This window comes from Psammomys obesus, unplaced genomic scaffold (genome assembly GCF_907164565.1).
Source record: "Psammomys obesus unplaced genomic scaffold, mPsaObe1.curated_primary_1811, whole genome shotgun sequence".
Lineage (NCBI taxonomy): Eukaryota > Metazoa > Chordata > Mammalia > Rodentia > Muridae > Psammomys > Psammomys obesus.
The window spans coordinates 1420360-1446301 of record NW_026590405.1 but is presented as its reverse complement, the minus strand read 5'-3'; the positions used below and the strand labels follow the sequence as shown (position 1 = coordinate 1446301).

At 49.3% G+C, this 25942-nt stretch overlaps 2 protein-coding genes across 4 annotated transcripts in view; one reads left to right on the top strand and one right to left on the bottom strand.

Moving 5' to 3' along the window:
- The window catches only part of Itgb2 (integrin subunit beta 2), a 29569-nt gene extending 26231 nt beyond the window's left edge, over positions 1-3338 (bottom strand). Inside the window, exon 1 of the mRNA XM_055607060.1 lies at positions 3235-3338. The gene's annotated coding sequence lies outside the window, so the exon portion shown is untranslated. The remainder of the gene's footprint in view (positions 1-3234) is intronic.
- Positions 3339-13865: 10527 nt separating this feature from the next.
- Positions 13866-25942, top strand: part of Slx9 (SLX9 ribosome biogenesis factor) — a 32384-nt gene continuing 20307 nt past the window's right edge. Inside the window, exons 1-4 of one of the 3 annotated variants that reach the window (XM_055607107.1) lie at positions 13866-14049; positions 15256-15489; positions 15596-17020; positions 19256-19364. In XM_055607107.1, coding sequence (XP_055463082.1) covers positions 16883-17020; positions 19256-19364 — 247 coding nt within the window. In that variant the 5' untranslated portion in view covers positions 13866-14049; positions 15256-15489; positions 15596-16882. The remainder of the gene's footprint in view (positions 14050-15255; positions 15490-15595; positions 17021-19255; positions 19365-25942) is intronic. The other 2 variants (XM_055607106.1, XM_055607105.1) reach the window with 2 other exon arrangements.

The window sequence follows — 25942 nt, the reverse complement described above, 5'->3', positions numbered from 1 at the left end:
TTAAAGGAGGTGGGTTGTAGGATGACAGCTGAGGTCTTCTGACCTCTGCTCAAACACCCAAAGGAACACACACACACACACACACACACACACACACACACACACACACACACAGAATGAAGAGGAACGTATTCAACTCAGTTTTAGAAAATAAAGGAGAGATGGGGGCATGAGGGTCAGAAGTTCAAGGCCATTCTTGAATGAATTTCAAGCCAACCTGGGCTACATTAAAAACCTGTCTCCAGGGCTGGAGAGATGGCTCAGAGGTACATGCAGGCAGAACATTGTATACATAATAAATCTTTTTTTTTTTTTTTAATTAAAACAAAGGAAGAAGGCTGGAGAGATGGCTCAGAGGTTAAGAGCTCTGGCTGCTCTTCCACTGAGTTCAATTCCCAGCAACCACATGGTGGCCCACAACCATCTAGAATAAGATCTGGTGCCCTCTTCTGGCAGGCAGAACACTGGATACATAATAAATAAATAATTTTTAAAAAGGAAAGAAATTACTTCTCAAGGTCCCAAAAATTATTAGTGTTTCTGTCTCCATTTCCAACATTCCTGAGGAGAGTTCCATCATGACAGTGAGAAGAGTGAACATGACCTCACACTGGTATGGGAACCTGTTCACCAGTCCTTCACTTGCTAGCTGCTTCACTCTCTCAGTTATTCAGTCATTCACCCAACAAGTGCTTGCTGGCCTCTTTTGGCTACTACAGACATAGCTGCTCTTTTTATTATGTCTAGAATGTTCTGCCTGCATGTGTGCCTGCATTAAGGCCCAGTTTTCAGGGAGCTGCTGTGGTGATGCTGTAAAATAGCACTGTGAGGCTGATCTATGGCTTCCTCCTTGGCCTATTCCTGAAGCAGTCAAGGCACTTTAGTGCCTTTATCTTCCCCAGCAGTGCCAAGCGGTAGTGGGTTCCAACCTTCTTAGATCCCACACAGACCATCTCTGGACTGGCTGCACGGGTAGGTCAGTGTTCACTGGGATCCTGGGGAAACCCAGCAGGAGAAGGCCCGTCAGCTCCTTATTCCAGTGTTGGCTGCCTTGATGCCAGGAGGGTGAGTAGCCCAGAAGCTCTGTTTCCCAAGGAGGGCACATACCCAGCACGATCCAGGGCCTGATCTGAGCTCTGTACATCACCCCGTATGGGCCAACTCTTTACCCAGAAATCACTTGTTGGATGATGACGGGGGACCTGACCCCAGCTTTATGATAAGGACCCTGGCTATGCCACCAGCCTGCTCTTCCCTGAAAAAGGACTAGAAGACTGCCTGCTTGGAGCTCAGAGTGACCTTGGCCTTCACTTGCTGCCCCCCCCCCAAGGCTTCAAGCAAATCCTGTCACACCAACTATGTGCAGTATCCTCATACAGAGGGAAGGCCTGGACCCCAGGCAGCAGAGATAGGGGCTTCACGGAGAGTGCAGGAGTCAGCAGCCACCTGGCTCCAGCCACTCGGCACACCTGGGCTACCTGTCTCAGCCTGGCTTTACCCCTCACTGTAGGAGTGTCACAGAGACCCGCTCCACGGGGCCTGGGATTCACTCAGCCATGTGGGGCCTGGGAGGGATCTAGTACTCCCATTTGAGGTCCCATTTATGCAAAATACAATGGAGACCAGACACAGCCAGCACTGGGTTGGCTGCCCAAGGGTTATCTCCTGAACATCTCCCAAGGTCTCCCAGTATCCAGGCGGAGGGCACCTTCAGTTGTTTTATTTTGTTTTATTCAGGGGCTTGAACTGTAAGCTCTGGGTGACTGAGTGCATTTGGGAACCTCAGCTGAAACAGCTTCAGACAGGCCCAAAGGGCAGGGATGTGAATGGAGGGGCTGATTCAGGACCTGCTCCTCCCCACAGAGCCATCCCACCAGGGTCCTATGCAGTGACCACGCCCCATTCACCCCTCTCTACAACCCTACCATCTGCAGAGGGCCACCTGTGCCTGAGTGACAAAGCTAGAGTTGGCGGGAACTGGGAAGTGAGTTTTGAATCATTGTTGACTACACACACTTGGAGTTAGTGGAGCTGGCCAGCCCACCCTCTCGTTTCAGAGTCCAGTGGCCTACCCAGCTCACACCCTTTCTGCTCAGAGAGCAGAACAATTTCTCTCAGGCCCTGTATTGAAGAGAGCCCCTGTGCAGAACTTCCTGCAAAGGAAGATTGTATGGTTCCTCCACCCCTACAATCGACTATAATTTGCCCCAGCACAACGCATGCCTTTGGCAAGACTGTGTCCACCTATGTCAATAGAAAAACAGAACTATTGGAGAAAGATAGAGATAGGCAACTTGGGCCTCTCCAAAGCCATCTAACTTCTAGGGTTTGTTCATTTCACTCCTGCTTTGGCAGAGGTCCCTGGGCCTAACTCATGTATGTGGCAGATATCAACAATTACTAATCTGCTCACTCACTCTGGAAATGGAAAGGGTGTCTGCCACCTGAGACCTGACCTCAGGGAAATCACCTCACAGGATCAGCCAGCCCCTCAGCAGCTATAGCCCCAGGAGGCCAATCTCATAGGACTGGGTGCCTCCATTCCCCTCTGTCTGGAATGTGGCTCAGCGGTTGCCGGCCCCAGGCCTGGCCACCACTGTGTGTGGGATTGTTGGGCAGGGGACTTCCTCATTGGTTGGTATGCTGTGGGCTAGGCTAAGTGGTTTGTAGCCCAGGTCCCAGAGACTTACAGGTTAGACTGAGAAGTCCCTTCCTAAAACACAAAGATCTCAAGTCCCTCCATTATAACGCAGATGGTGGTAACGGACATTTCAGTAGCTCTTCCTCCTGCTCCACCTCATGACCACAGCTATCTACTTCCATTCATGGTAGGTGGGTGACAGCACACAGCGCCACAGCTTGTTCCGGTCATTCCCACTGAGCTGCCATAGCTGCTCTTCCTCAGCCCCACTCGTCCAGGCACCACCACAGAGAGGGGGATCAACACAGTCCTCTGCCTGCTGACCCACATTCAGTTACAGAAGTTCCCAGATCTCCTGGGACCCTCTGCCCTAGGGTGGCACCACGCCTGCCTTCAGCGGACATCAGTCAGGAGGGGCTGACTAACCAGAAGCCACATATAAAAGATCTCAAGACCTTTTCCTGCCACATAGGCTGGGTGAGGGATGTGGAAAGGCTACCAGGGCCCATTCTGGGGCTGGGGTCATGAAGGGAAATTCCATAAGAAAAGCATTTTCTGTAAGAGCTACCTGAACACAGGAGCCCTGCACTCACCCCTCTCAGTCCCAGGAAGCCTCCACTCTGTGAGTCTGGGTGACTGGCTATGTCTTTGCTTGCTTCTTTCCAGCTGGCTCTGTGGTTATGTCTACAGAGCACAGCGGCTGAGGCCCCAGCCTGATGCTTCCTGTTCTAAGTCAGCACCCAGGCGGAAGTTGAGTGACATAGGGCTGGTTGGCCCACATGTGGGTCTCACCCCAGCCCCTTTACACGTGGGATGTTAGAGAAGAGACACTGACAGAGGGTGGGACCTGTAGGTGCTGACAAGCTTTTGCCGCAAGAGAGGAGGGGCTGCTGTTGGATGTAGCGGTCGCTGAAGGCATCAAGGGGCTCTCTAGCATGTCAAGAAGACGTAGGGACGCAGGGAACAGAAAACAGGCTGATTTTGTGGGCTCTCAGTGTGGGAGAGGGACCCAGCTTACAAGGGAACGGGTGGAGGCGGTAGCCCACTGAAGGAAGCAGGTGAGTGGGAGGAAGGAGGTTGGGGGAAGGTTCCTGGGCAGAAAATATGGGGCACAGAGTGATGAGCTAAGTCACATTGTAGGTACTCAATCACAGTCTCCACATGACAACTTGTAAGACCAGAGGGAGCAGAAAGAGAGATGAGGAGTGGGAACCTTTTAGTCCAAGATTGGAGATGCTCAGCTATGTTGAGAAACCGTTGTCAATTTTTTCAGTGATGACGTTTCATGGTCACACCTCACTACCCCCTATCTTTAGAATTTTACGGGCTGAAATGTTTGCAAATGGTACGATACAATATTTCAGATTTTCTTCATTGTGATCAGGATGGGGGTTGGCGTTGGGTGTGGCTACAAGAATGGCCATGAGTTGACCACCGTGAAAGTGTGATGGTTGGAGACCTGGGCGTCTCCATATGCTACTATTCCTATACATTATATATTTCATAGAATTTTTAAAGAAATATTTACATGAAGATAAAGCTGTTGAGTGGGGATAGTTTCAGTTTTGCAGGATGTTCTGGTGATGGTGGTTATGGGGGCTGCAAGAAGGTGAAGTTAACACCCTTGAACACAGTTCAGTATTTTTCTCACAGTTGAAAAAAAAAGTGCAAAAGAGACCATCAGATGAACCAATAAAAGAACAGTGTTAGAAAGCAGGCGAAATGGTTCATACTTGTATTACCAGCATTTAGGAGGCTGAGGCAGGAGGATTACTGTGAATTGAAGATCAGCCAGGCAATACTGCAAGATCCTATATCAAAAAAGATCAGAGACTAAGATTAAGGAAGGAAAGATCTATGCATATATGTAGAAAATACTAACAAATACCACCCAGGAATACCACAATTCAGAGGCCAGAGAGATGGCTGGGGGGTGGGGGGCAGTGCTTGCTGCATGTACTTGAGGACCCGAGTTTAGATCCCCAGAAGCCACTTCTAAGGCTGGGTGTGGCTGTGTTCATCTGTAAGTCCAGAGCTGGGGATCTGGAGGCAGTAGGATCTTTGAGGCTCACTGGTCAGCCAGCCTAGCTAATTGGTGAGCTCCAAGTTGTTCAATAAAGAGATTCTGTCTCAAAAAATGAGGTGGAGGGGGAAGACACCTGATGTTGACCTCTGGTGTGCTCTCTCACAAGCATACAAACACGGACAGACGCCACACTGCACAGAGAGACACCACAATCTATATTGCTTTTCAAACTTCACAAACTATAAACTGATACAGGAGCAAAACGATGGAGCCACAGACCTGCAGTAGGCTTTAGCATGGGGTCAGTGGTCATTCCCATCATTGAAACCAAACACCTGACAAGGAGAAATTTAAGGGGCGGGGGATTCATTCTGACTCACAGGGGATATGGGCCATCGTGGCAAGGAAGCCTTGGTGACAGGACAGGCTGCCTGTGGTGTGTGTTGGGGATGGGAGATTTAGAAAAATAACCCCTAAAAAGATTTGTTTATTTATTTTATGTCTATGAGTGCACACCAGAAGAAGGAATCAGATTCCATGACAGATAGTTGTGAGTCATCATGTGGTTGCTGGGAATTGAACTCAGGACCTTGGGAAGAGCAGCCAGTAAGTACTCTTAACTGCTGAGCCATCTCTCCAGTAATCCTTTTTTTTTTTTTTTTTTTTTTTAGCACAAAGGTGAGATTCTTTTCAAACAAGTTTTATAGCAAAAAAGAGAAATAAACCCACTTTAATTTTATGCAAATGATCTGATCATCTGTTTCTTGAAAGGAAATGTACAGATAGCCAACATATATGAAAATATGCTAAGCATCCCTATATCACAGGGGAAATACAAATCAAAGCCACAGGGCATGGAGAAGTCCCCTTGCCCCATCGGAGTGGCTATTACAGGGCAAAGAATGGCAGATGCAGTGAGGGTTTGGAGAAGGGGGGACCCTATGAAGTTCTGGTAGGGATGCCAGTTAGCATGTCTAATATGGAGAAACAGAACTTCCTCAAAAACCCACAAAATGGAACTAGCATACCCGCTGATGTTCACTGGGCAAATATCAGTGATAGGAAATTAGTGTGCTCTATGCACAACAGCAAAACAAAACAAAACAAAAGAAAACAGAACCAAATGTGGAGTGTGTTGATGGATGAATGGGTAAAAAAAAATATGGCCCATACACATGATGAAATATTACTCAGCCACACACACACACACGGAAAGTAGGTTCGTGAAATTATAAATCATTATAGTAAGTGAAATAAATCAGACAACACACACACACACAGAGAACCTCTTGTTTCTTGATTATGTGGGGAAGCTAGAAGTTGATCTCGAGGCTGGGCATGGTGGCACACGCCTTCAGTACCAGCACTCAGGAGGGCAGAGGCAGGTGAATCTCTGACAGTTTAAAAACAGCCTGGTATACAAAGCAAATCCAGGACAGCCAGGGCTATGCAGAGAAATCCTGTCTTGAAAAGCCAAAAAAAAAAAAAAAAAAAAATTATCTCAAAGGAGAGAGCAAAGCAGGGCATAAGGACTTACACCTATGATACTATCACTTGAGAGGCTAAGGTTGGAGGATTGCTAGCAGGCTACGCAGTGAGTTCCAGGCCAGCATGAACTATAGCATGAGACCCTGTCTCAAACAAACAAAACAAAAGAAAAAAGTAAACAAAGGGTAGAAGAGTGGTTAGCAGAGGCTGGGATGTGGGAGAGGAGGATTGTTACAGAGATGGATGGGCCGGTTCTCAGCATCATGGATCTATCTCATCTCAAGTTGTAAAATACTCCTGTTAAGTGTTTAGTGTATGGATTGTAATCCCCTGTAGCAGCCATTGAAGCTTACTGTGTTAGGCCCCATGTCCAGGAAACGTAAAAATTAATTAATTAAAATAAAACCACTTTTACTGTATTCATTGTGAATCTCATTACTCTGATAAAATGCCTACAAATGGCTGCTTAGAAGAGGAAGGGTTTATTTTGGCTTACGGGATTTGTTTCCTTTGTTTGTTGGTTGGTTTTGGGTTTTTGAGACAGGGTTTCTCTGAGTAGTCCTGGAACTGTCCAGGAATTCTCTCTGGTCTCAGACTCAGAGATCTGCCTGCCTCTAGCTCTCAAGTGCTGGCTTGCTTTACAGTTTAAGAAGGGACACGGTCCATCATGACGAGGAAGCTTGGCAGGAGTGTGAGGTCCCTGGTCCTTTTGCATCCATAGTCAGGAAGCAGAAATGAATGCCTGTGCTCAGCTCATTGCTTCCTTTCTATTCAGTCCAGGACTCCAGCTCATGGGATGGTGCCTCCGATATTCAGGTTGGGTATTTCCCCCTCATTTAACTTAGTCTAGAAAGTCACTCACAGACACACTGTGGTGATTTGAATGAAATTGCACACACACACCCCGCTCCCCGGCTCTCCCCTCAGCTCCTAGTCCCCCTACTCACCCCCCATCTCTACCTCACCCCCATCACTCACAGGCTCACTTATGTGAATAGCTGATCCCTGGTTGGTGGCAGTGTTTTGGAAGGTTATGGAATGTTTAGGACGTGGGGCCCTGCTGGAGGAAGTGAGTCACTGGGGGAGGATTTGAGGGCTTCATAGCCTTGCCCCATTTCCTGTTTGCTTTCTGTGCTCTGTGTTTGCAGTTGAGATGTGATCTCTTGGCTTCCTGCTCCGGCCCCATGCTCCCACGCCACCCCAGCATTATGGACTCCCTCTCTAGAACTGTAAGCCCAAATAAATGTTTCCTTCTACAAATAGCCTAGGTCATAGCGGTTTTTTCACAGCAACAGAATTAACTCATACACCCAGAAGTCTGTCTCCAAGGTGACTCTAAGACCTGTCATTTGACAATAAGCACTCACTGTCGCATCTATATAACAATCATCGAGAGACAGTTCCTGGATAGAAATGTAGCAGTATAAATATTCACACTGAAAAAGGTGAAAATGGAAAAAAAGAAAGGGAAAAATGGAAAAACAGGAGAGATCAACAAAAAACAGAATTCTAAGCCACGGAGTTCAGCCCAGCCACCTCGACAATCATCACACAAAGTGCCAATGGCTCATGGCACCAGTTTCAAGACAGATATGGGCAGATGGGATTTCAAAACCTGAGTCTTTACTTCCAGAATGAAGCCAGCCCCAAATGTGGCAATGCAGGTAGATTAAGAAAGTGCAGGAAGGGTTCACTTCTGAACCCAGGGGAGATGAGACTGGCATGCTGAACTGCTCAGAGTTGACAAGGCAAGGACGGTTGGAAGTTGTGGGAGACTGGAAGGAGCCAAAATAATCCAACCTCTTGACAGCTGATGAGGGCTTGAAAAACAGGAAAGCGTGCAGTGGGAGACAGGGCAGGGGCAAAGCTGAGCACTCAACCTGACTTTGAGAACCTGGAATGGATGGCTGAGCAGGACTGCAGGATTTTTAGGCGTGAGCGGAGCACAGCCGTAATGACACAGCAGGGGAGACACCACCCCCTGCCTAGAGGCTCAGTTGTATTGGTGTGTGTGAGTGTGTGTGTGTGTGTGTGTGTGTGTGTGTGCGTGTGCGTGTGTGTGTGTGCGTGTGTGTGCAGGTTCGAGCTTGCCTCCTTTCACCACCTTCCTTCTCTCACGCTCCCTTCTGATTTCCCACAGGGCTTCCACACAGGGATACTCTAGGGCAGGCAGGCCAGCACCTGGAGACACCGCCTCATCTGGCTTACCTTTCATAGACCCTGCACAACACCCATCTGTATATCTGATGCTCTGCGTGTCCCCAAAGCTGGAAATCAAAGCCCATTCACAGGTTTTTTTTTTTTTTTATGTGAAATCCTGGCATGCACAGGAAGCAGTCCATCTTTAACACAAGGCGTGCCCATACCTAGAGGAAAACCATGGTGTTGGAGGAGCAGGGAGCTACCGGCCTCTCACTTCACACTACGAAAGTAGAGGGCCAGAGATGGCCAGCTGGGCACAAGGCTAAAGCAGCTAGTGGGCAAGCTACTGGTGTTTTGGTTGTATTTGGTCCAAGTTGAGAGGGTGGTGTGGTCCCAGAGAGTAGGACCATGCATGGATCCCACAGAAGTGCTGAGATGCAGCCCTGTGCCTTTACTGTTCCTGAACTGCTCCAAGCAGGAGCCAGGCTGGAGGGGGGGGAGGACTGGAGTCGGATTCTGGGAGTCGGCTTCCACTTTTGTAGGCCCAGCAGTTTGATCTGTGCCCCTTTCACCCACGCCTGTAGGAGACCAAACCCACCAAGGGTGGGTGAGGGCTCTCGCTGGTACAGAAGGCGAGCCATTGGCCCTATAGAACACTGAGTTGTGTTAAAGAGGCAAGGAGGTCAGCAGCAGGCCTGGCGGGCAAGAGTTAGAAGGAAGCAGGACAGAGAGAAGAGTTACAGGTTAGTGGTCAGAGACCTTGGTCAGCATCCACGAAGCCTTGGGTTCAGTCAGTCCCTAGCATTGCCCCAGGGGTGGTACATGCCTATAATCCCAGTACTTGGAAGATGAAGGCAGGAGGGTCAGAAGTTCAATACCATCTTTGGCTTTGTCAGATTCTAACTAAAAAAAAAAAAAAAAAAAAAAAAGACAGAAAGAAAGTAGAAGATGGGGAGTCTCAGAGGAGCAGGTGTGTGCATGTATGTGTGTGTGTGTGGGTGTGTGTGTGGGTGTGGGTGTCTGTCTGTGTGGGTGTGCCCGCATCATTCTTTTCTCTTCCCATCCAATCACTTCCATGTGCCTCCTAGCCCCACTTCAATCAGTTACCACTATGATAAGTAGGATTCTGGGAAGAGGTGATACACTTGACGCTGAGGGGATGCCAGAGGGTCATTGAGAAAGAACAGTGTGGGATAGAACTGCAGGTCGGTACCAGCAAGCCTGCCCATGATGGCGGGGTGGGGGAGGGGGGAGCAGTGCCCGCAGACAGAGCAGGAGGGAAGAACTGAGGCAGGACACGCTTTGTCCTTTCAGTACACTCAGAAGATCACAGAATGCTCACAGACTGCTCTCCCTCACCACCCTAAATCCCCTCCTCCCATTCCTGACCCGTTCAAGTTTCCCTCTGGCCCAACTCTGGTATTTTCATGCCCTGCACCCATTTTTGCTTCTTCCTTTTTGACTCCTTCCCCTGAGAGACTTCCTTTTGCAGCATAGATTTAGTGCTGGCCCCCTCTGTGGTGAGCCAGGGGCGGGAGGCGGAGCTGGCAGAGGAGGAGGAGGTGAAAGGAGAAGACAGTCAAGAGCTGTTTTGGGAGAGATATGTTGAGATGCGGCCCAGGAAACCTGTGGCCAGAGTGCAGTATGCTCTGGGCTCTTTCTTCCTTGGTCCTTTTGAAACACACAAACAGACAGAAGGGGATCCCAGCCCAGACAGGTATGAGTACAGGAAGGACAGGAGAAGCAGTGCTGTTCCCATGCCCTCACAGTCCTGACCACAATGGCTTCTCACCCAACCGCTTTCCCCAAGACAGTCTCTTTCGCCTTTGTCTTCCTCTTTGTGGGAAGGAGCTGAAGAAGCCAAATTCTTGCTTCCTTGATTTACCAAAAGATGTCACCGTGTTCAAGAGCATCAGGACTTTGGCCCTCGCAGGACTGCTAAACCCAAATTCCTAGCTTTCCTTAGAGATGGACAGGCTAGGCTATGCGGACATTATTCTGAGAATCATTTTACAGACATGCCTGAAGGAGGGGAACCATGGCTCTTAGACAGAAGAGGTTGAGCAAGGCAGAAAAAAAAAATTAAGCAATTATCAACTCTGTAGGAGAAATAGAAAGTTTTACACAGAAATATAATTACAGTTTAGCTCAGCACTGAATAACAAAGGGGTTAAGGACAGATTAAAGCCAGGCAGTATTGGCCTTTAGTCCTAGCACTTGGGAAGCAGAGGCAGGTAGACCAACCTCGTATACAAAGCAAGTTCCAGGACATCCAGGCAGGGCTACACAGAGAAACTGTGTCTAAATAGATATATATATTTAGAATTGATTAAAAATTAAAAACCAAACTGCAACATAGGAGCATGGGGGTTGGAGAAAAACAGAGGAACTAACGTTTTCATTACTGAAACATGAAGGTCAAAATGCCTTCCCACTAGTCCAATCTGCTCCCCTCCAAGGGCCATGCTGATCTGTGGGATTATCAGAGATTCCTAAATCAGATGGGAGGCCCCTAACCCCAACCCAGGCCCCACCTAGGTTAGACCTCTGCTTGCCCTCGGCCTGTGTCACTTCTCTTTCCAATTCTTACTAAACCACTGTTTCCTGCTCAGTGTGCGGTTTCCACTAATGTAGGAAGGGAGCTAGCTGACATCCTCCGGTGAGTGCCAAGTTGAAGGTCCTGACTCTATTCATCAAAGCAAAGGCATTCCTCACCCTGATTTCTGCAATCATGTTTCTCTGGGTCCTCTCTCTGTTCCTCTGTCTGCTTGGGGGTCACAGCTGTTGAGGGAGCAACAGGGCATGGCATGGCCTACAAGCATGTGGGTCAGACCCTGAGGATACTCCAAGCCTTTTTCTTCTCTACGCTTCAGTTTCCCTTAACTGCCAGCATTTGAGGACAACTGGGGCCACGTGACAGGCTCCTGCAACAGGCCTGGCTCACAGCAGATGCTCAGAACATGTGAAGATGTCACTAATCCAAAATGGGGCACTGGGGTACAGCTCAGGGGTAGAGATTATGTTTAGTGCTTCGTGAGGCCTTGGGTTCCATCCCTCACACTGTGTGTGTGTGTTTCACAGGGGAGATATGGATGAGATTCAGCCCAAGTGATCAGAGATTATGGAGTATGGTGAAATTACTTTTGATTTTTTTTTGTTTGTGGAGTGGAAAGTGTTCATTTGAGCTTAAAAAAATCCAATTTTTAATGTAACATATTTTAAGTTAAAATATAATTACATCATTTTCCCCCTCCAATTTCTGCCATGCCATCTCCCATCTTCCCTCTCAATTTTCATTTTGTTTTGTTTTTCAAGACAGCATTTCACTGTGTAGCCCTGGCTGTTCTAGAAGGTCTTGAACCCACAGAGATACACCTGCCTCTGTCTCCCGAGTGCTGGGATTAAAGGTGTGCACCACCATCTGGCCCCCCTCTCATATATATGTATATGTATATGTATACACACACACACACACACACACACACACACACACACACATACATATATAGAGGCAAAGAAGATTCTTTGATGAAGGTAGAGAGCTACACTTATTTGTGGGTATAAGGACAGAATGTAGGAAGGAATTAGGTTGGTCTAGTAGGTCTTTTGTAGTCCATGACCTCACTAGCCCTGGGTAGCTCACTAAGTTTCATCTGAACTTACACAGATATTTCTTCCTGATTTTTCTGGATCTGTGTGAGCCTCTTTAATGGGAGGAATCAAGTTAGTCTACCTGTTAAAAGTCCCTGCCTGCTGCAGGGCATGGCTGCCTTACCCTGCTGGGACTTCTCTCCCAGAGGCCCTTCCACTATAGAATCCAGACCCATTTCCGTTATTTATTTCCCCTTTCCCCCCTTCTTACCTCTCCCCCCCAGCATGCACCCTCCTTCCCCCTCCCTCTGCTGCTCCCAATAAATCTGTATTAATATAATATAGCTTCGTCTCGCCACTAGCTCATTCTGTTTTATTTAATCCATCACTACCCTCATCTTCGGGATGTGGAGTGGTCAGATCTCGGCCTTCCCCAAGAAAAGAGGGCAAGAGGGCAAGAGGGCAAGAGGGCAAGAGGGCAAGGCGAGGGCAACATGGAGTCTAGAGGCCTTGATAAGGGAAGCAGCTCCCCTCGCTGCCCCCAAAGAAGGATTAGCTTGAGAGTCTGAGCAATGAGAACCACAGAGAGACTGTTTCTCACACCATCCCTGCACTGGATACCAGGAAGGCCTACCCATACTCACATTACGCCCGGCTCTGGGCTTCTCTCAAATCTAGTCATCTCTCATATCTTTGAACACACTGGTATCATTCCTGAACCCATCCCCTGCCCAACTCACACTTTTTAGTTCTGAAAGTTTCAATACAAATGCCACCGCCACTTTCTTGCATTTCCCTAGTGTTAGGTAGGAGGCTAGCTCCGAGAGGGACTGACCAATAGCCACCCCCCCAAATGGAGTATAAAGAATAATAATACGTGACCTGGGTGTGGCACATGCCTTCCTCCCCATCCCCAGACAAGGTTTCTCTGTGTAGCCTTGGCTGTCCTAGAATTCTCTTTGTAGATGAGGCTGGCTTCAAACTCACAGAGATCGGCCTGCCTCCTAAATGCTGGAATTAAAGGCGTGTACCACCACACCCGGCTTGATGCATGCCTTTAATATCAGTACTCAGGAGGCAGAGACAGATGGATCTCTGAGTTCAAGGCCATCCTGGCCCATATAGCAAGTTTTAGGGCTACAAGGAGAGACTGTTTCAAAAAACAAAACAACAAGTAAACAAACTGGTGGTAGCTGGACCAGCTTGGGGCTCAGAAACAGAATGTAAACACAATGGCCTTGTTGACCTGGGGTAAAGATCTAAAGATAGATAATAGCAGTGTTTGTAGTCAGCTCTGGATCTGGCACCCAGACCCTGGACGAGCCAGCCAGGGTTGCCACACTGTAGCTCTGGGCAATGGAATCCAAGAGGTGTCAACTTTTAGCTGACTCTTGGTATTTTTCAATTTTTTAAAAATAATTATGTATCCATTTTATAAGTAAGGAGGTTATTATAAATCAACTTCACAGAAGCCCTCAGGCCCTGGAAACCAGGCCTACCTACCCCAGCAGGCTGACTCAATGGGAAAAGAGTCAGAGCTGAAAGGATGGGGCCCGTCCGGTAATTGACCCTTGAGGACAAGGCCATCAGGGCTGCCAGGTCTCCAGTCCCTTCAGTGCTGGGCACTTTGTTGAAATTGTGACATGGGTCTTTCCCTTGCTCATTTCCTCTGAACCGCCCTGGGTGTCACCGCATCATTTTCTGAAGAACAGGCAGGAACACACACCCTTGACCAGTTGCCGGCCCTTCCTCCCCTAGAGTGTAAAGAGAATGGGGCTGCCTCAGTCTCGGGAGCCAAGTTGGAGGGGAGGTCACCCTAGGCAGCAGGAAAATCTCAGCTATGGAGGGAATCTAACCACAAGCATCACTGAACACACCCAAATACAGCTTTAAATCCAGCCATCAACAACAAAGCCAGAAGTCAAAGGTCACTAGGGCAGAGGTAACAACTACTCAGAGGTTCTCTCTCTGTCTATGGCACCAGGCCCCTTCCTGATTAGACTCTGCCCAGAGACTCAGTGGCAGCCGTACTCCAGCCGGACTGGGAGGTCACAGCACAAGGATATTTACTCAGGCCTGCCCTATCTCAGCTCTTTTCTGATTACCAGACTTTGAGGAACTGCAGGGAAATATGCGTCCTTTGCAGGTGGACCGGGTTAAGGTAAGATTTAGGCCTCCCTTCCCCAGGAACGTGTGAAGGAGAGAAGGCCGCTTCCCTGACGATTTGCCTAGAGCAGCTGGCCAAGCATGCAAGATCGGAGCCAGACTTAGGACTCTGCTCTTGAGGTTCTGTCACCAGAAGGTCCTGGAACCTCAGAGGTGCCGCTGGGTGTTGCGCTGCGGGTCCTGTGGTTTGGTGCCTGCCCTTTAGATGGCAACACCCTCTTGGGCCTCTTCCCTGCCCAGCCCTGGGAACCTAGGACCTCCAGATGCCAGCAGGCACTTCCTCCCTCTCCTTTTACTCGCAGTCCTCAAGCAGCCCATTCGACCCCGTCCACCTCATTATAGAAATAGGGAAACTGAGGCTTGGGAAGCTCAGGCCTTGACCAAGTCACCCGAGGCAAGGCAGACTTGGGCTCTTACGCAGCCAACTTGGCCACCTCTCTGGGAAGCTCAAGAGGGCCCTTCTCCCCAAAAAAAGCCAGGCAGAGGAGGCAGTAGGACTGGGGATGAATCGGGGGGAGTGGGGGTGGTGGTTCACATCTACACTCAGCCACTCGTCTTGAGGCTGTCGGGTGGACCAGGAGCGAGGGCCTGTTCTAGGGCCAGAGGGGCGGGGCCAGCCCGGAGACAATAGTGCAGTGCTCTCTACTGGCAGGAAGGAGCCAGGGGAGGGCGGGACGCGAGCGCCCTCAAGCGACAGAAAAAAAAGTAGAGGAGTCCAAGGAATTAACTAACTCCTGCATTCCTTGGCTCTGGAACTGGCCTTAAACAGCTCATCTCCTAGAGGTCAGCCCAGAACACAGGACCCGAACACTGCTGAGGCGTGGGAAGGAGAAAGAAGTTACGAAGAGGGCCTGCCCTAGGTAAAAGCCAGGCTAGCTTTCAGGGTGGCTCTGGCTCCCAGGTCCTCAGGGGAGACAAGCCAGGTTGTGAAGAGTTCAGTGAACATTATTCCCAGGTCATCTCCAAGCAGGCTTGTAGTCAGGCTCCTCAAAGAGTATATGAAGACCGAAGAGGCCACTCACCCCTTCCAAGATAATTTATTAATGCCCAGGTAGCACTCTGACCCCAGTCCTCGAGCGGAAACGGAGCCATGAGGACATCCTAGTGGCCTGCAGCGGCTCCCTCACTGTTCTAGTTTGCTCTCTGTTGCTGTGAAAAGTATCGAGGCCAACTTGAGGAAGGTGTTCATTATATCTTACAGGCTTATCACCAGGGCAGGAGCTCAAGCAGGCACCTGGAGGCAGAAGCTGAAGAGAAACCAGAGAGGAAAAACGCTTACTGTCTCCTTTCCTCTGGCTTGCTCACCTACTTCAGATACTGAGCGTGTGGGTGTGTTTCTGGGAGGGCCACCTGGCTCTCCCTATAAAGCTGTGGGCTTTGTAGCTCACTGTGGCTCCTAAGCAGAGATGTCCTGGCATCCAGGACGCCCTCTACTGTAAGTAGAAAAGGAGAGGAAGGCCACTACCCTGGCTGTGCCTGGGTCGAGCTTTCCGTTCCGGGCCCCAACCATAGACCACTTTGTTTTGCATTTTATTTTACAGGTGTCATTTTAACGAACAGTTGGAATCACCTCTCATCCTTGCCCTGCTTTTCCAAAGCAATACGGTACTGGGTGTGAAAGAATCAGACTAACTTTGTAACCTATGTTTCTTTTAATTGTCTTATAACTTATATTTGCAAGTTTTAGGCCCATGTTAATTAAAGCCTTTTAGTGCTTCTCCAGAGAACCGAGGAATGTAAAAGTTCCTGACATTAGCCATCTGTGAGGGCAGAGATAAGAAAGAGAACAAGCAGAGATCTCTACTAAATGGAAAAAAAAAATCGCCGGTGAGATGGGCTTTGTTTGGAAACTGGGCCAAATGGCCCCAATCCTTCTCCTGACCTTTGATCCAAAGCCTGTAACCCCCACTCCTCAGAACAGACATGGGATGAGTTAATCACCCTCCCACATTTAACTGTGGATGGCAGGAAATTCCAAACTGACTTGAAGATCAGATATTTACGACAGGGCTGACTGGACCTAAGGGTGACCAGAACTAACCAATTATTTTAAAAGTTAAACATTTCATCCAATCCTAAATTGCCAAGAAGTCAACCCCAGGAGATTCCCGCCTTGTGTCTTAAAAACCTAAGGTTTTTGTCTCCCGGTGCCACTCCTAGCTGACCAGCAGGGGTGACCCCATTGTACAATGGTCAAGAAGAGTCTCTTGCGTTTTTGCATCGATGGATGATTAGTTTCCTGAGTTCTCTTCATACCTTCTTATATTTAGGCTCTTGCTGGGCCTAACAGGTGCACAGGGGCTGTTGGGCACGGAGCCGACTGTGCAAGAAGGAAGATGTTGGCCTCTAAGTCATTCGCCATCTGGTTCACATTTAAGTGGACGACTCGGTCCAACTCCCAGGACCTGTTTTGAGGAAGAGATGCAACACTGCACAAATAAGAGACCCGCATGAGTAAAACAGGCCACTTGGCCAAGGCCCCCCGCAAGAACTTGTCTCCCTAGTCTGCCCAAGACTTGCCCCATAGAAACATGGCGTTTCTCGTAACATGCACCCGAGGCTTCTGTTGTTTTTATGTCCCTGGCTCTTTACAAGAGTAAGCATCCTGTAGCAAAAACATTGGCGCACTTCAAAGTATTTGAACACTACAGGGGAAGCACTCGCCGTAAGCACCGCACCCGCGCACGCGCTACGGGAGGTACTTCCGGGGATTGGCTGAACGCAATCCACGAAGCCTTGGCTTCTATTTCCGCCCTGCGTGGAGCACTTCCGGAAGGCGGTTCCTCTAGTGTGGCAGCTCTGCTATCCCGCGGAAACCTCCTGCGAAGATGGGGAAAGTGAGGGCGCTGCGTGCTCGTGTTCACCGGGCAGCCGTGAGGCCCGACGGGGAGGCTGCACCCGGCTCTGTGCCCCGCGCTTTGGAGCCGGCCCTCCCACAAGCCTCGGCGGCCGTAGCAGGGGCAAAGGTGAGGTGCTGGGCGCCGGTCCAGCCAAGGTCGGGTCTCTGCTGGGCGGGATTTCCGTAGAGCACGGACCCTGCCGGGCTGGGTTCTCCTCATAGCTGAAGTGTCCGCCGAGCCGGGGTCCTGAATGGCTGGGGTCCCCACAGAGCCGGGGTCCTGCAGGGCCGGAGTGCCGCCTCCTCTATGTGGGTTCTAGCCACTCTAGTTAGAGTCCTGACCCGGCCCACCTTTAGCCGTTGTGCCTTCTCGGTTTAAGTGTAGGGCTCCAGAAGCGCTCCATCGCTGAAGGAGAGCATTCCACTATACTCTGGACTGATGGCCTTCCATCAGTAGTGCTAAAACGTGTTTTTCAAGCATTTGCTGTGTGCCGTGTATTACACGCCTGTAAAGCTGACACAATTTCGTTTTACAGATGAGATTTTTTTTTAAAAAATCTTTTATGCGTGTGTTTTGAGTGCACGTGTGCATGCACCACATGTGTTCCTGGTACTGTTAGTGGCCAGAGAGGATGTGGATCCCCTGGAGTTAGGGATAGTTGTGAGCCACCATGTCTGTTCTGGGAACCAAACATAGGTTCTTTGAAAGTACAGCAAGTGTTTAACTCTACCATCTCCTTTTTGAGATCCTGCTTCCCTTCTTCCTTTCTTCCTTCTCTCCCTTCTTTCATCTCTCCCTCTCTCTGTCCTTCCTTTCTGCTGTGTTCCTGAGATGAGGTCTATCTATGTAGCCCTGGTTGTCCTGGTACTCACTGTGTAGACCAGGCTGGCCTCAAACTCAGAAGAGATCAACCTGCCTCTGCCTCCCAAGAGCTGGGGTTAAAGGCATGCCCCACATGGCCAACTAGATGAGATTTCTTAGGAGTTAAATATATCCTGGAGGGCGCCCAGCTACTTAATGGTATTTTTGGTATTTGCCAAAATCTGGCTAGCTTTAACTCTTGATTTTGTTCCATTGATCTTTATGTCAGCACCACACAGCCTGGATTAGAGTAGTTTTGTATATTTTAACCCTAGAGATACAGATCCTCAAACTCTTTCTTTTATAGAATCTTATATGACACTTCTGGGTCTCTAGCTGGGTCTCTTGTCAGTTTTTGCAAAAAAAAAAAAAGTTTTGTGGAGTTTTTTGTTTTATAATTTTTATATATGTTTACTGTGTCTACATGAGGACAGAGGATAAGTCAGTTCTCTCCTATTATGTGGTTTCCAGGGATGGAATTTGATGGCCATTATCTTTACCTACTGAGCTCTCTTGCCAGATAAAGGATAGAGTTTTATCTAGTATTTAGAGCAATTTAGGAGATGTTGCCCTCTTAAGAATATTTGATTTTTCAGTTCATAAAAACAAGATCATTTATTCCTTTAAATGTACTTTGCAGCTTTAAGGATTCAGTTCTTGTACTAACTTGGTTGTTTATTAAGTATTCCATATTTTACTTTTATTTTGTGCGCATCAGTCTGGACACAGGAATGCCATGGTGTAGGACTCCTACCATGTGGGTCCTGGGATTAAACTTAGGTCATCAACCTTGATGGAGAACCTTTACCCACTGAGCCATTTTAAAGGCATGCACCACCAGGCCTGGCTCCCAGGCATGTTTGTTTGTTGATCTCGATAAACTGTGCATTCTTTCCATCCCTTCCTACGTCCTCCCATCGCTGTGTAGCCTCTGATGTCTTATTTTCCTCATTTGCTATCTTGGCTGAAGCTTAAGCCATGTGTTGACAGAGGTTATTCTTAAGGCCCCTTGGCCAGCTGTGTCTTTGCCTCTCTGCTGAAAGGCTACGTGGTTGGTATCCCTGGTTTTGGTCCTCACAGGTGGCCAAGGACCCGCGCTTAGAGGACTCCCTCTGCTCTTTCCTTGAGGGTCTCCTTCTGCTCATCCCTGGGAGGGCTTACTCATGCAGTTGAAAACAGCAGTGCTGCCCTTTCTCAGCTACTCCTGGATCTGCATAGGCTTGCAAGGAGGCAGGGCTCAGTGCCTGTGTCAGTGAGGCTCCCCTCTGCTTTATGGTAGACCCGGCTGCTCTGATTTTTTTTTCCCAAGTAGATTGGGCAGAAGGGAGCAGCCTAGGTACAGGCCTGATCTGGGAACAGGGACACAGGGGCCCCCCAGGCTGAGAAACTCTCCCAGGGCCTCCTTGGCTGAGAAGTCAAGGATTTTTGCTTTGGCATCTTCTCACTGTGTGACTCTGAAACCGAAGGTCAGCTTGATGTTGTCTCTTGTTGGAACTGCAGGACTGGACATTGGTTCAAAATGACATCTTTGCCAGGACACAGATAGACCCCAGCGCCTTGGTGCAGAGCCTGGAGCTGGACCAGAGGAGTGTGATATCCCTAAAGAGAGGTGAGATCCTGCCTCTGGAGAGGTGAGAGTACAGAGGGTAGCCTGACTGTTGCCTGTGGGTTAGCCTGTGCTTTTAAAAAGATAATAGGCCAGATGTTCTGGTGCGCACCTTTAATCCGAGCACTTGGGAGGCAGAGACAGGCAGATTTGCATTCAAAGTTAGCCTGGACTACATACATACTGAGTTCCAGGACAGACAAGGCTAGCTGGGTAGTGATGTCACACACCTTTAATCCTAGCTCTTTCGAGACAGAGATAGGTGGACCTCTGAGTTTGAGGCCAGACTGGTCTATAAAGTGAGTTGCAGAACAGCTGGGGTTACACAGAGAAATCCTGTCGTGAAAAACCAAACCAAACCGAACAGAAAACTGGAAAGACCCTGTCATCTCAAAGCAGGACAGACTAAAGTGTTACTTTTCCAGAAAAAAAATTAAAATACACTGAAGTAGAAAGAATAGTGTTGAGAAGTTCCATGTGCCATTGCCTGCCCTTGGTACTCATGCCTAAGTACTTTTGAAGCAAGTTTCAAACTGCTTGGCATTTTATTGATAAATCCCTCAGCATGCATCCCTAAGCACTCTTACAATAGATAAAACTTATGTGCAAAATTGACACTATGCCTATGTATTGACAAGGAGGCAGAAAACAAGTAGGGTTTGTGGCTGCCAAGTATTGTGACTGTAGGCATTCTTTTCTTTTTTTTTTTTTTTTTCTTTTTTTTAAAGATAAGGTTTCTCTGTGTAGGTTTCTGGCAGTCCCGGAACTTGCTCTGTAGACCAGGCTGGCCTCGAACTCCCAGAGATCTACTTGTTTCTGCCTCTCCAGTGCTGGTATCAAAGGCATGTGCTACCATACCTGGCCCTACCATTGACATCTTAACTGTTGGTCCTGGTGTATATAAAATGGTGACAAGACCTACCTCATAGAGACTAAGGTTACCATATCTAGAAAGGTCCAGGCATTCGGGAAACACTGGTTCCTTGCTCCTTACTCCTGAGCCAGGCCCAGCAAGGTGACCAGGCTAGATAGCTCCAGTGGAGTTGGTATGCCTTTCTTAGGGACAGTGAGATGTTCTTAGGTTTCAGCTGAGCTAAGGCCACCCGTACTGCTAACTGGACCCTGAAGAACTTGGTTGACCACCAGGCCTTACCATGGTGTTGCCCCTTTCAACTCTCTCTTATCTTTTTCCTGTTAGCATCTCTGTTAAGCCCTGTTGTTTGGATGGCCCTGGAGCCACCGGTAACCCTTTCACCTGCCCCAACTTGATAGTACTTTCTCAAGAGGGTTAACTTAACAGTTAATCGTACCTGATTGAACCCTTCAGATAAGGATGTTTTAAAAATTTGCATACCCATATATGTACATAAAACCTCAAATAAGGGATGAATCACATCTGAGTTCTCACAACTTTTCTAGAGTGGCCTTCGGCCCCTTTAGTTGTTTGTATTTCCCATGTCCTGCCTCTTTGAGAGGGTCATGGACTGGAGTTTTAGTGTGAGGCAGAGATGGGTTTGGGGAATGTGGGAGGGCCCCTTAGCTTGGACCATGTATCTATAGCTCTGGCCAAAGAGTAGCCCTGTTTCTCCGTGCCCATGAGTCTTGCCTCATTGCATGTGTTTGGGGCACAGGATGTCCCAGAAGAACGTGCTCCTGAATGCAGGACTCATCTAGTCTACAGCCAACCTTGGTCCCTTGAGCCTTCAGGTACTCTCCTTTATAGTTTTCCTGGTGTATGTATTGTATCACCTGTCCGGTAGTCAGCCCCCGCCTCCTTGGGGACCCCTCTGACTGGTTGTGTCTCCAGTTGTTACTCTAGCCTTGGGTCCCGCATTAACTCAGTTAACTCTAGGCAAGACGTAGGTGAATGTTACACCTCATGAAGTAGATAGACCTGGCTCTTCCTCTGCCCAGTAGCACAGCAACAGCGGGACACAGCAAGGCCTGCAGTTCTTTCCGAGTCAGCCTCATGTGGAGAGGGACCTGCAGTTGGAAAACCTAGCCCTTTAGCTTGTTCCCTCCTAGCTAAAATGCTCAAAGCCCACTTCTCCCAGTGTCCCAGGGCTACATCTCAGACCCCCCCCCCCCCCATATGTTTTTTTCCACTCGCTGGTGCCTTCTGTGTTCTTGGTGCAGGCCGCTTCTGTTCCTGGCCAGCTTAGTCCCTGAACCAGGCAGGTGGAGGGGGCCCTGACTTGTGTCAAAGTGGGCATAGGACATGTCCATGACTCAGTCTCTTGCTGCATCCTGCATGACTTTGTCCTGAAAACCTGACTGGGACAATGCAGGAATGAAGAAAGGACAGACACATGTGCATGAAAGCTGGAGTCAATAGCCTCTGGTGGGCTGTGCTTGCTCTGATGGAGGACACCTAGGTAATCTGGGAACTTGGGTGGCTTAGGGTTTTTCTTGCTGTGATGAAACACCATGACCAAATAGCATGGGGAAGAAAGGGTCTGTTTAGCTTACATATTGTAGTTCATTGAGGGAAACCAAGCAGGAACTCAAACAGGGCAGAAACCTTAGAAGCAAGAGCCGATACAGAGGCCAGGGAGGGGTGCTGCTTACTGGCTTGCTCTTCCCCATGGTTTGCTCAGCCTGCTTTCTTAAAGAACCCAGGACCACCAGCTGAGGGATGGTATCACCCACAATGGGCTGGGCCCTCCCCCATCAATCACTAATTAAGAAAATGCCACACAGGCTTGTCTGCAGCCCACTCTTAGGGAGGCATTTTCTCATTTGAGGCTCCCTCTTCTGACAACTCTAGCTTGTGTCATGCATCAATCTAGCTAGCATAAGGGGGTCTCTGTAGAGGAGCAGTCTCACGTTGCAGTCACCTGGGAGGCGAAAGCTGTAGCTGGTAGGTTTTGCACACACTGGTCAACAGTAAACACTGTACTTGGACCAGAGGCAGACTTTGCCATTTCTGTGGCTCTGAGGCCTTGGGGTCCTTGATATGGCTGAGCCCATGTCAACAATACACGCTCACTCAGGACTTGATCTGCCCCCACAGTCTGCTCAGTGACCTGCTGGTTTCAGAGGCACAAGCAATGCCTGCAGGTACTTTTCTGTATGTGTCATTGTAACACCTCTTCCCTGTGTCTCACCCTCACCCAGGACTGAGTCAGAAATAACTCCATACTTCCCGCCCAGGGTGAGGTGGCTATAATAACTGGTATGGCCCTGAGGAGAATAGATATCTGCCATGACTACCATGCGCACGCAGAGGCTGCCCTATCTTTGTACAGGCTTGTGTCCCTGTGAGTGCTCTGAGGGGGCATTTTATCTTTCTGTGTGTACCTTGGAAACCAGCTTTCCTCCTGTTCCCCTGAGCTCGCCTTCCTGTGGCAGACAAGATTGCTGCCTTCTAGGAGGGGTTGGCCTCTGCAGCTATGCTGTGGGGCTCCTGACCTATGTGCCTTCACCTCTTGCTCCCCAACCCCAGCCAATAAACTCAACTTAGTCCTATGGGCTAAAGGATCTTCCCTGTGGGATCCTTAACCCCCATGCGAAATGGTTTACGACTTCGCTGCCTGCTCTTTTGGCAGGGGTTGAAGGTGTTGTGGCAGATGCCAGTGATCACTCTTTTTTCCACTCCATTCGGCACACTGTGTGCTACCTGGTGTGTAGTCGGCTTGAGCTGGTGCGGTGAGCCTGGGCATGACACTGCCTAGCAGATGGTCACAGCATGCCGTCTGTCATCTGCCTGTGCTTGCCTTGGACATGAAGCTAAAACCTGACAGTGTGCTGTAAAGAGAAAGTCCACAAGCACATTTTCACATTTTATTTCCACCTTGCTGTCTCTGCACACTGGGAGATTGCAGAAAATACGCCCAATCCACTTCCAGACTATCATGTGGACTCTAGCGCTGCGATGTGGGCAAGGCCTGCAGCAGAGAAGGGCAGGGGCTTCTAGAATGAAGGCCGTGAGAAATGTGGGGCCAACACTATTGGTCACCATTGGTCAGCATGCTGCTGGGTGCAAAGGCCTCCAGGAGTTGGGGTGGGAAACCAGTCATTAGGAGCCCTAGGCTGGGTGATTTGGCTGCAGAGCTCCAGCGCAGGAAACCCAGAATGCACACACAAGGTCTTCTCAGGCATCTTGACAGGCTTCTGAGCCCAATGGCTGTATCTCTTTAGACCCCTGGCCTCCCCTATGCTGACCAGAGTGAGTGAGTGATGTGACTTTGCAGGGTCCCTCCTCTTTGAGTGCCAGTCTTCTGTGCACTCACACTCTGGCCAGCAGGGGGCAGCAAAGCCTCATTTCCTTCTTAGGTCAGGCGTGGGGCAGAGGGCTTGCTGGAAGCTACTGTGTATAGAACCCTAGGAGGATGAGAGTTCTCTAGGAATTTGGTTAAAGGGCGGCTGTGGAGTCAGGGCTATGGCAGAGCTATAGGACACACTCCTCACTGTTCCCCTCAACTCCTAGGCGTAGCATGTGCACACTAGCATTATGGGGAGGAGCTCTAGAAGCAAGTCACAGCATGAGTTGGCCTTGGCTGCAGTGCTGTGTGTGTGCTGGCTGCTGGGCTGCGGGAGAGCAGGGGGGAAAGGTACTTGCTTCTGAAAGCGCTCCCTGTGGGCTGCTAGGCTGACACACTGGTGCATAAATCTCAAGGCAACAAACAAATCTCAAGGCACCAAATCACAGTTGGCAGACACAGTCCAGTGACTGTTTCTGTGTGTCCCTTCCAGTGACATTTCTCGGGTCCTCTGTTACCTTGTCGTGGAGTGTGCTCTGGAAGTGTTTGTATTCGGCAGCAGGGGGCCAGCTGGGGCCAGGTTCTGTCCTACCTATTGTCCCTTCCTTCCTGCGGCTTTAGTTCATAAGGTGCCGGGACTGATCAGATTATCCTTGCAGACCTTGAGCATAGAAGTTGGCCTAATTGGTAACAGAGCAAGGCTGTCCCTGTGATAGTGACTGTAACATGTTCCAAATAGCACCACAGGCCACACTTTCATCAGACAGGTGCCTGTTGGGTTTAAGGCCTTAGAAACAGTTCAAACACTCGGTAGCAGAATGCGTAGTATTTATGGCTGTGGCCTCACCAGCCAGCCTCGCTGCCTGTGTGCTTCCTGTTCTCTGGTGGACTGTGTTGAGTGCCCACTTCTGCCCAGTAGGGATTGCCCATCTGTGGTAGAGTTGAAGCCCAGCTGTTGTGGGATTTGTATCCCAAGGCTGTAGGAAACAGGATCTGGTGTGTACAGCTCTTGGGGCCCTGGCATGCTCATTCTTGAGGAGGGTAGTTAGACATAGCCCCTGTCCTGCCAGAGGCCTGGCTCTTAAGCGTGGAGCCAGCCCTGTGGACTGTAGCAGAAATGTGACCATTAGGGTCCAGCCTCTGCCTGGAGTTATCTGAAAAATAACTCATAACTGAGAGGTATCAACAGAAACACCTGCTGAGCCTGGTCCTGTGTGGGTCCATAGGTGATGTCATGTCAGTAGCCCACCTGTGTTCAACAGGGGATCTGCTGCATGCTGCCAGTCTGTTCAGAGCCACAGCCCATTTGCCTTCAGGACCCTTTAGCCTGTGGGTGTCATCAGTGTGCTCTGTCCCAGGCCGTCTCACCTGACGTGAGGCATCTTCAGTGAGGCATCACTTCTTCCCAGTGCTAGCGAGATGGCCACTTATTCCGGACTAGAAGACTCAGGAGCTCTTCTGTTCTTAGAGATTGTCCCCAGCTGTTTTAAAACCCTCCAAGGGAGGAGAACCGTGTGCCTACTACCAGTCTTATGCCAGGGTGCAGAATACTAAGGGCTGGTTGGCTCTCTAGGGGCATCTGTCCCCTGTTTGGGGTGCTTTCTTTTGAACGCTTATTTGCCTGGGGAGGACAGGCAGGAGAGATGTCGTCTGAGCATGTGGGGTGCTGTTTCTAAGCCTAGGACTGTGGACCAAGCGGCTGGGGCTATTTTGGGTTCTCAGCACATTTCTGCTGTTGGAGGAGCTTTACTGCCAGCGTCCTGCTGAGGCTGTCAGCTCCTCATGTCCTCCATCAGCAGCTAGGCTAGCGGGCAGCTGTAGGTTTTGAGATAAAATTTTGGGAGGTGGACAAGAACTTGAAAGGCTTTCTTGTGTCGCCGTGTGGTTAGCAGCTCCTGGCCTATGACTGGGCTCCACCCTTGCTCTGGCCGCCTCCCTTTGGATACCCTTGCCCTGTGTATTTCCCAAACTCCACACAGAGATGCATCTTTTTAGGGCCTTGGCAACCCCAGTTGCCAAGACTCTGTAGGGTTTTTCCATTGCTATCCAGGTGGCTTCTTGGGCCACTGGCTCTGTTCACAGTCAGAAAGCAGAGAGAGATGAACACTTAGGCTCAACTCACTTTCTCCTCTTGTGTAGTCTGGGCCTCTAGGCCATGGAATGAATGGTGCTACCTATATTTAGGGTAGTTCATTTAACATTTAAATGAAACCTTGTAGATAGCCATCATACGCAGCCCTTCCTCCTTTTTAAAATTTAGTTTTATTTATTATTATTAGTCTGTGTGTACAGTGTGTGTATGTATTTGTGCACAAGCTCAGGCACATGAGCCACCTCGTCTGTTTGGAGGTCATAGGACAGCTTGAGGGAATGGTAGTT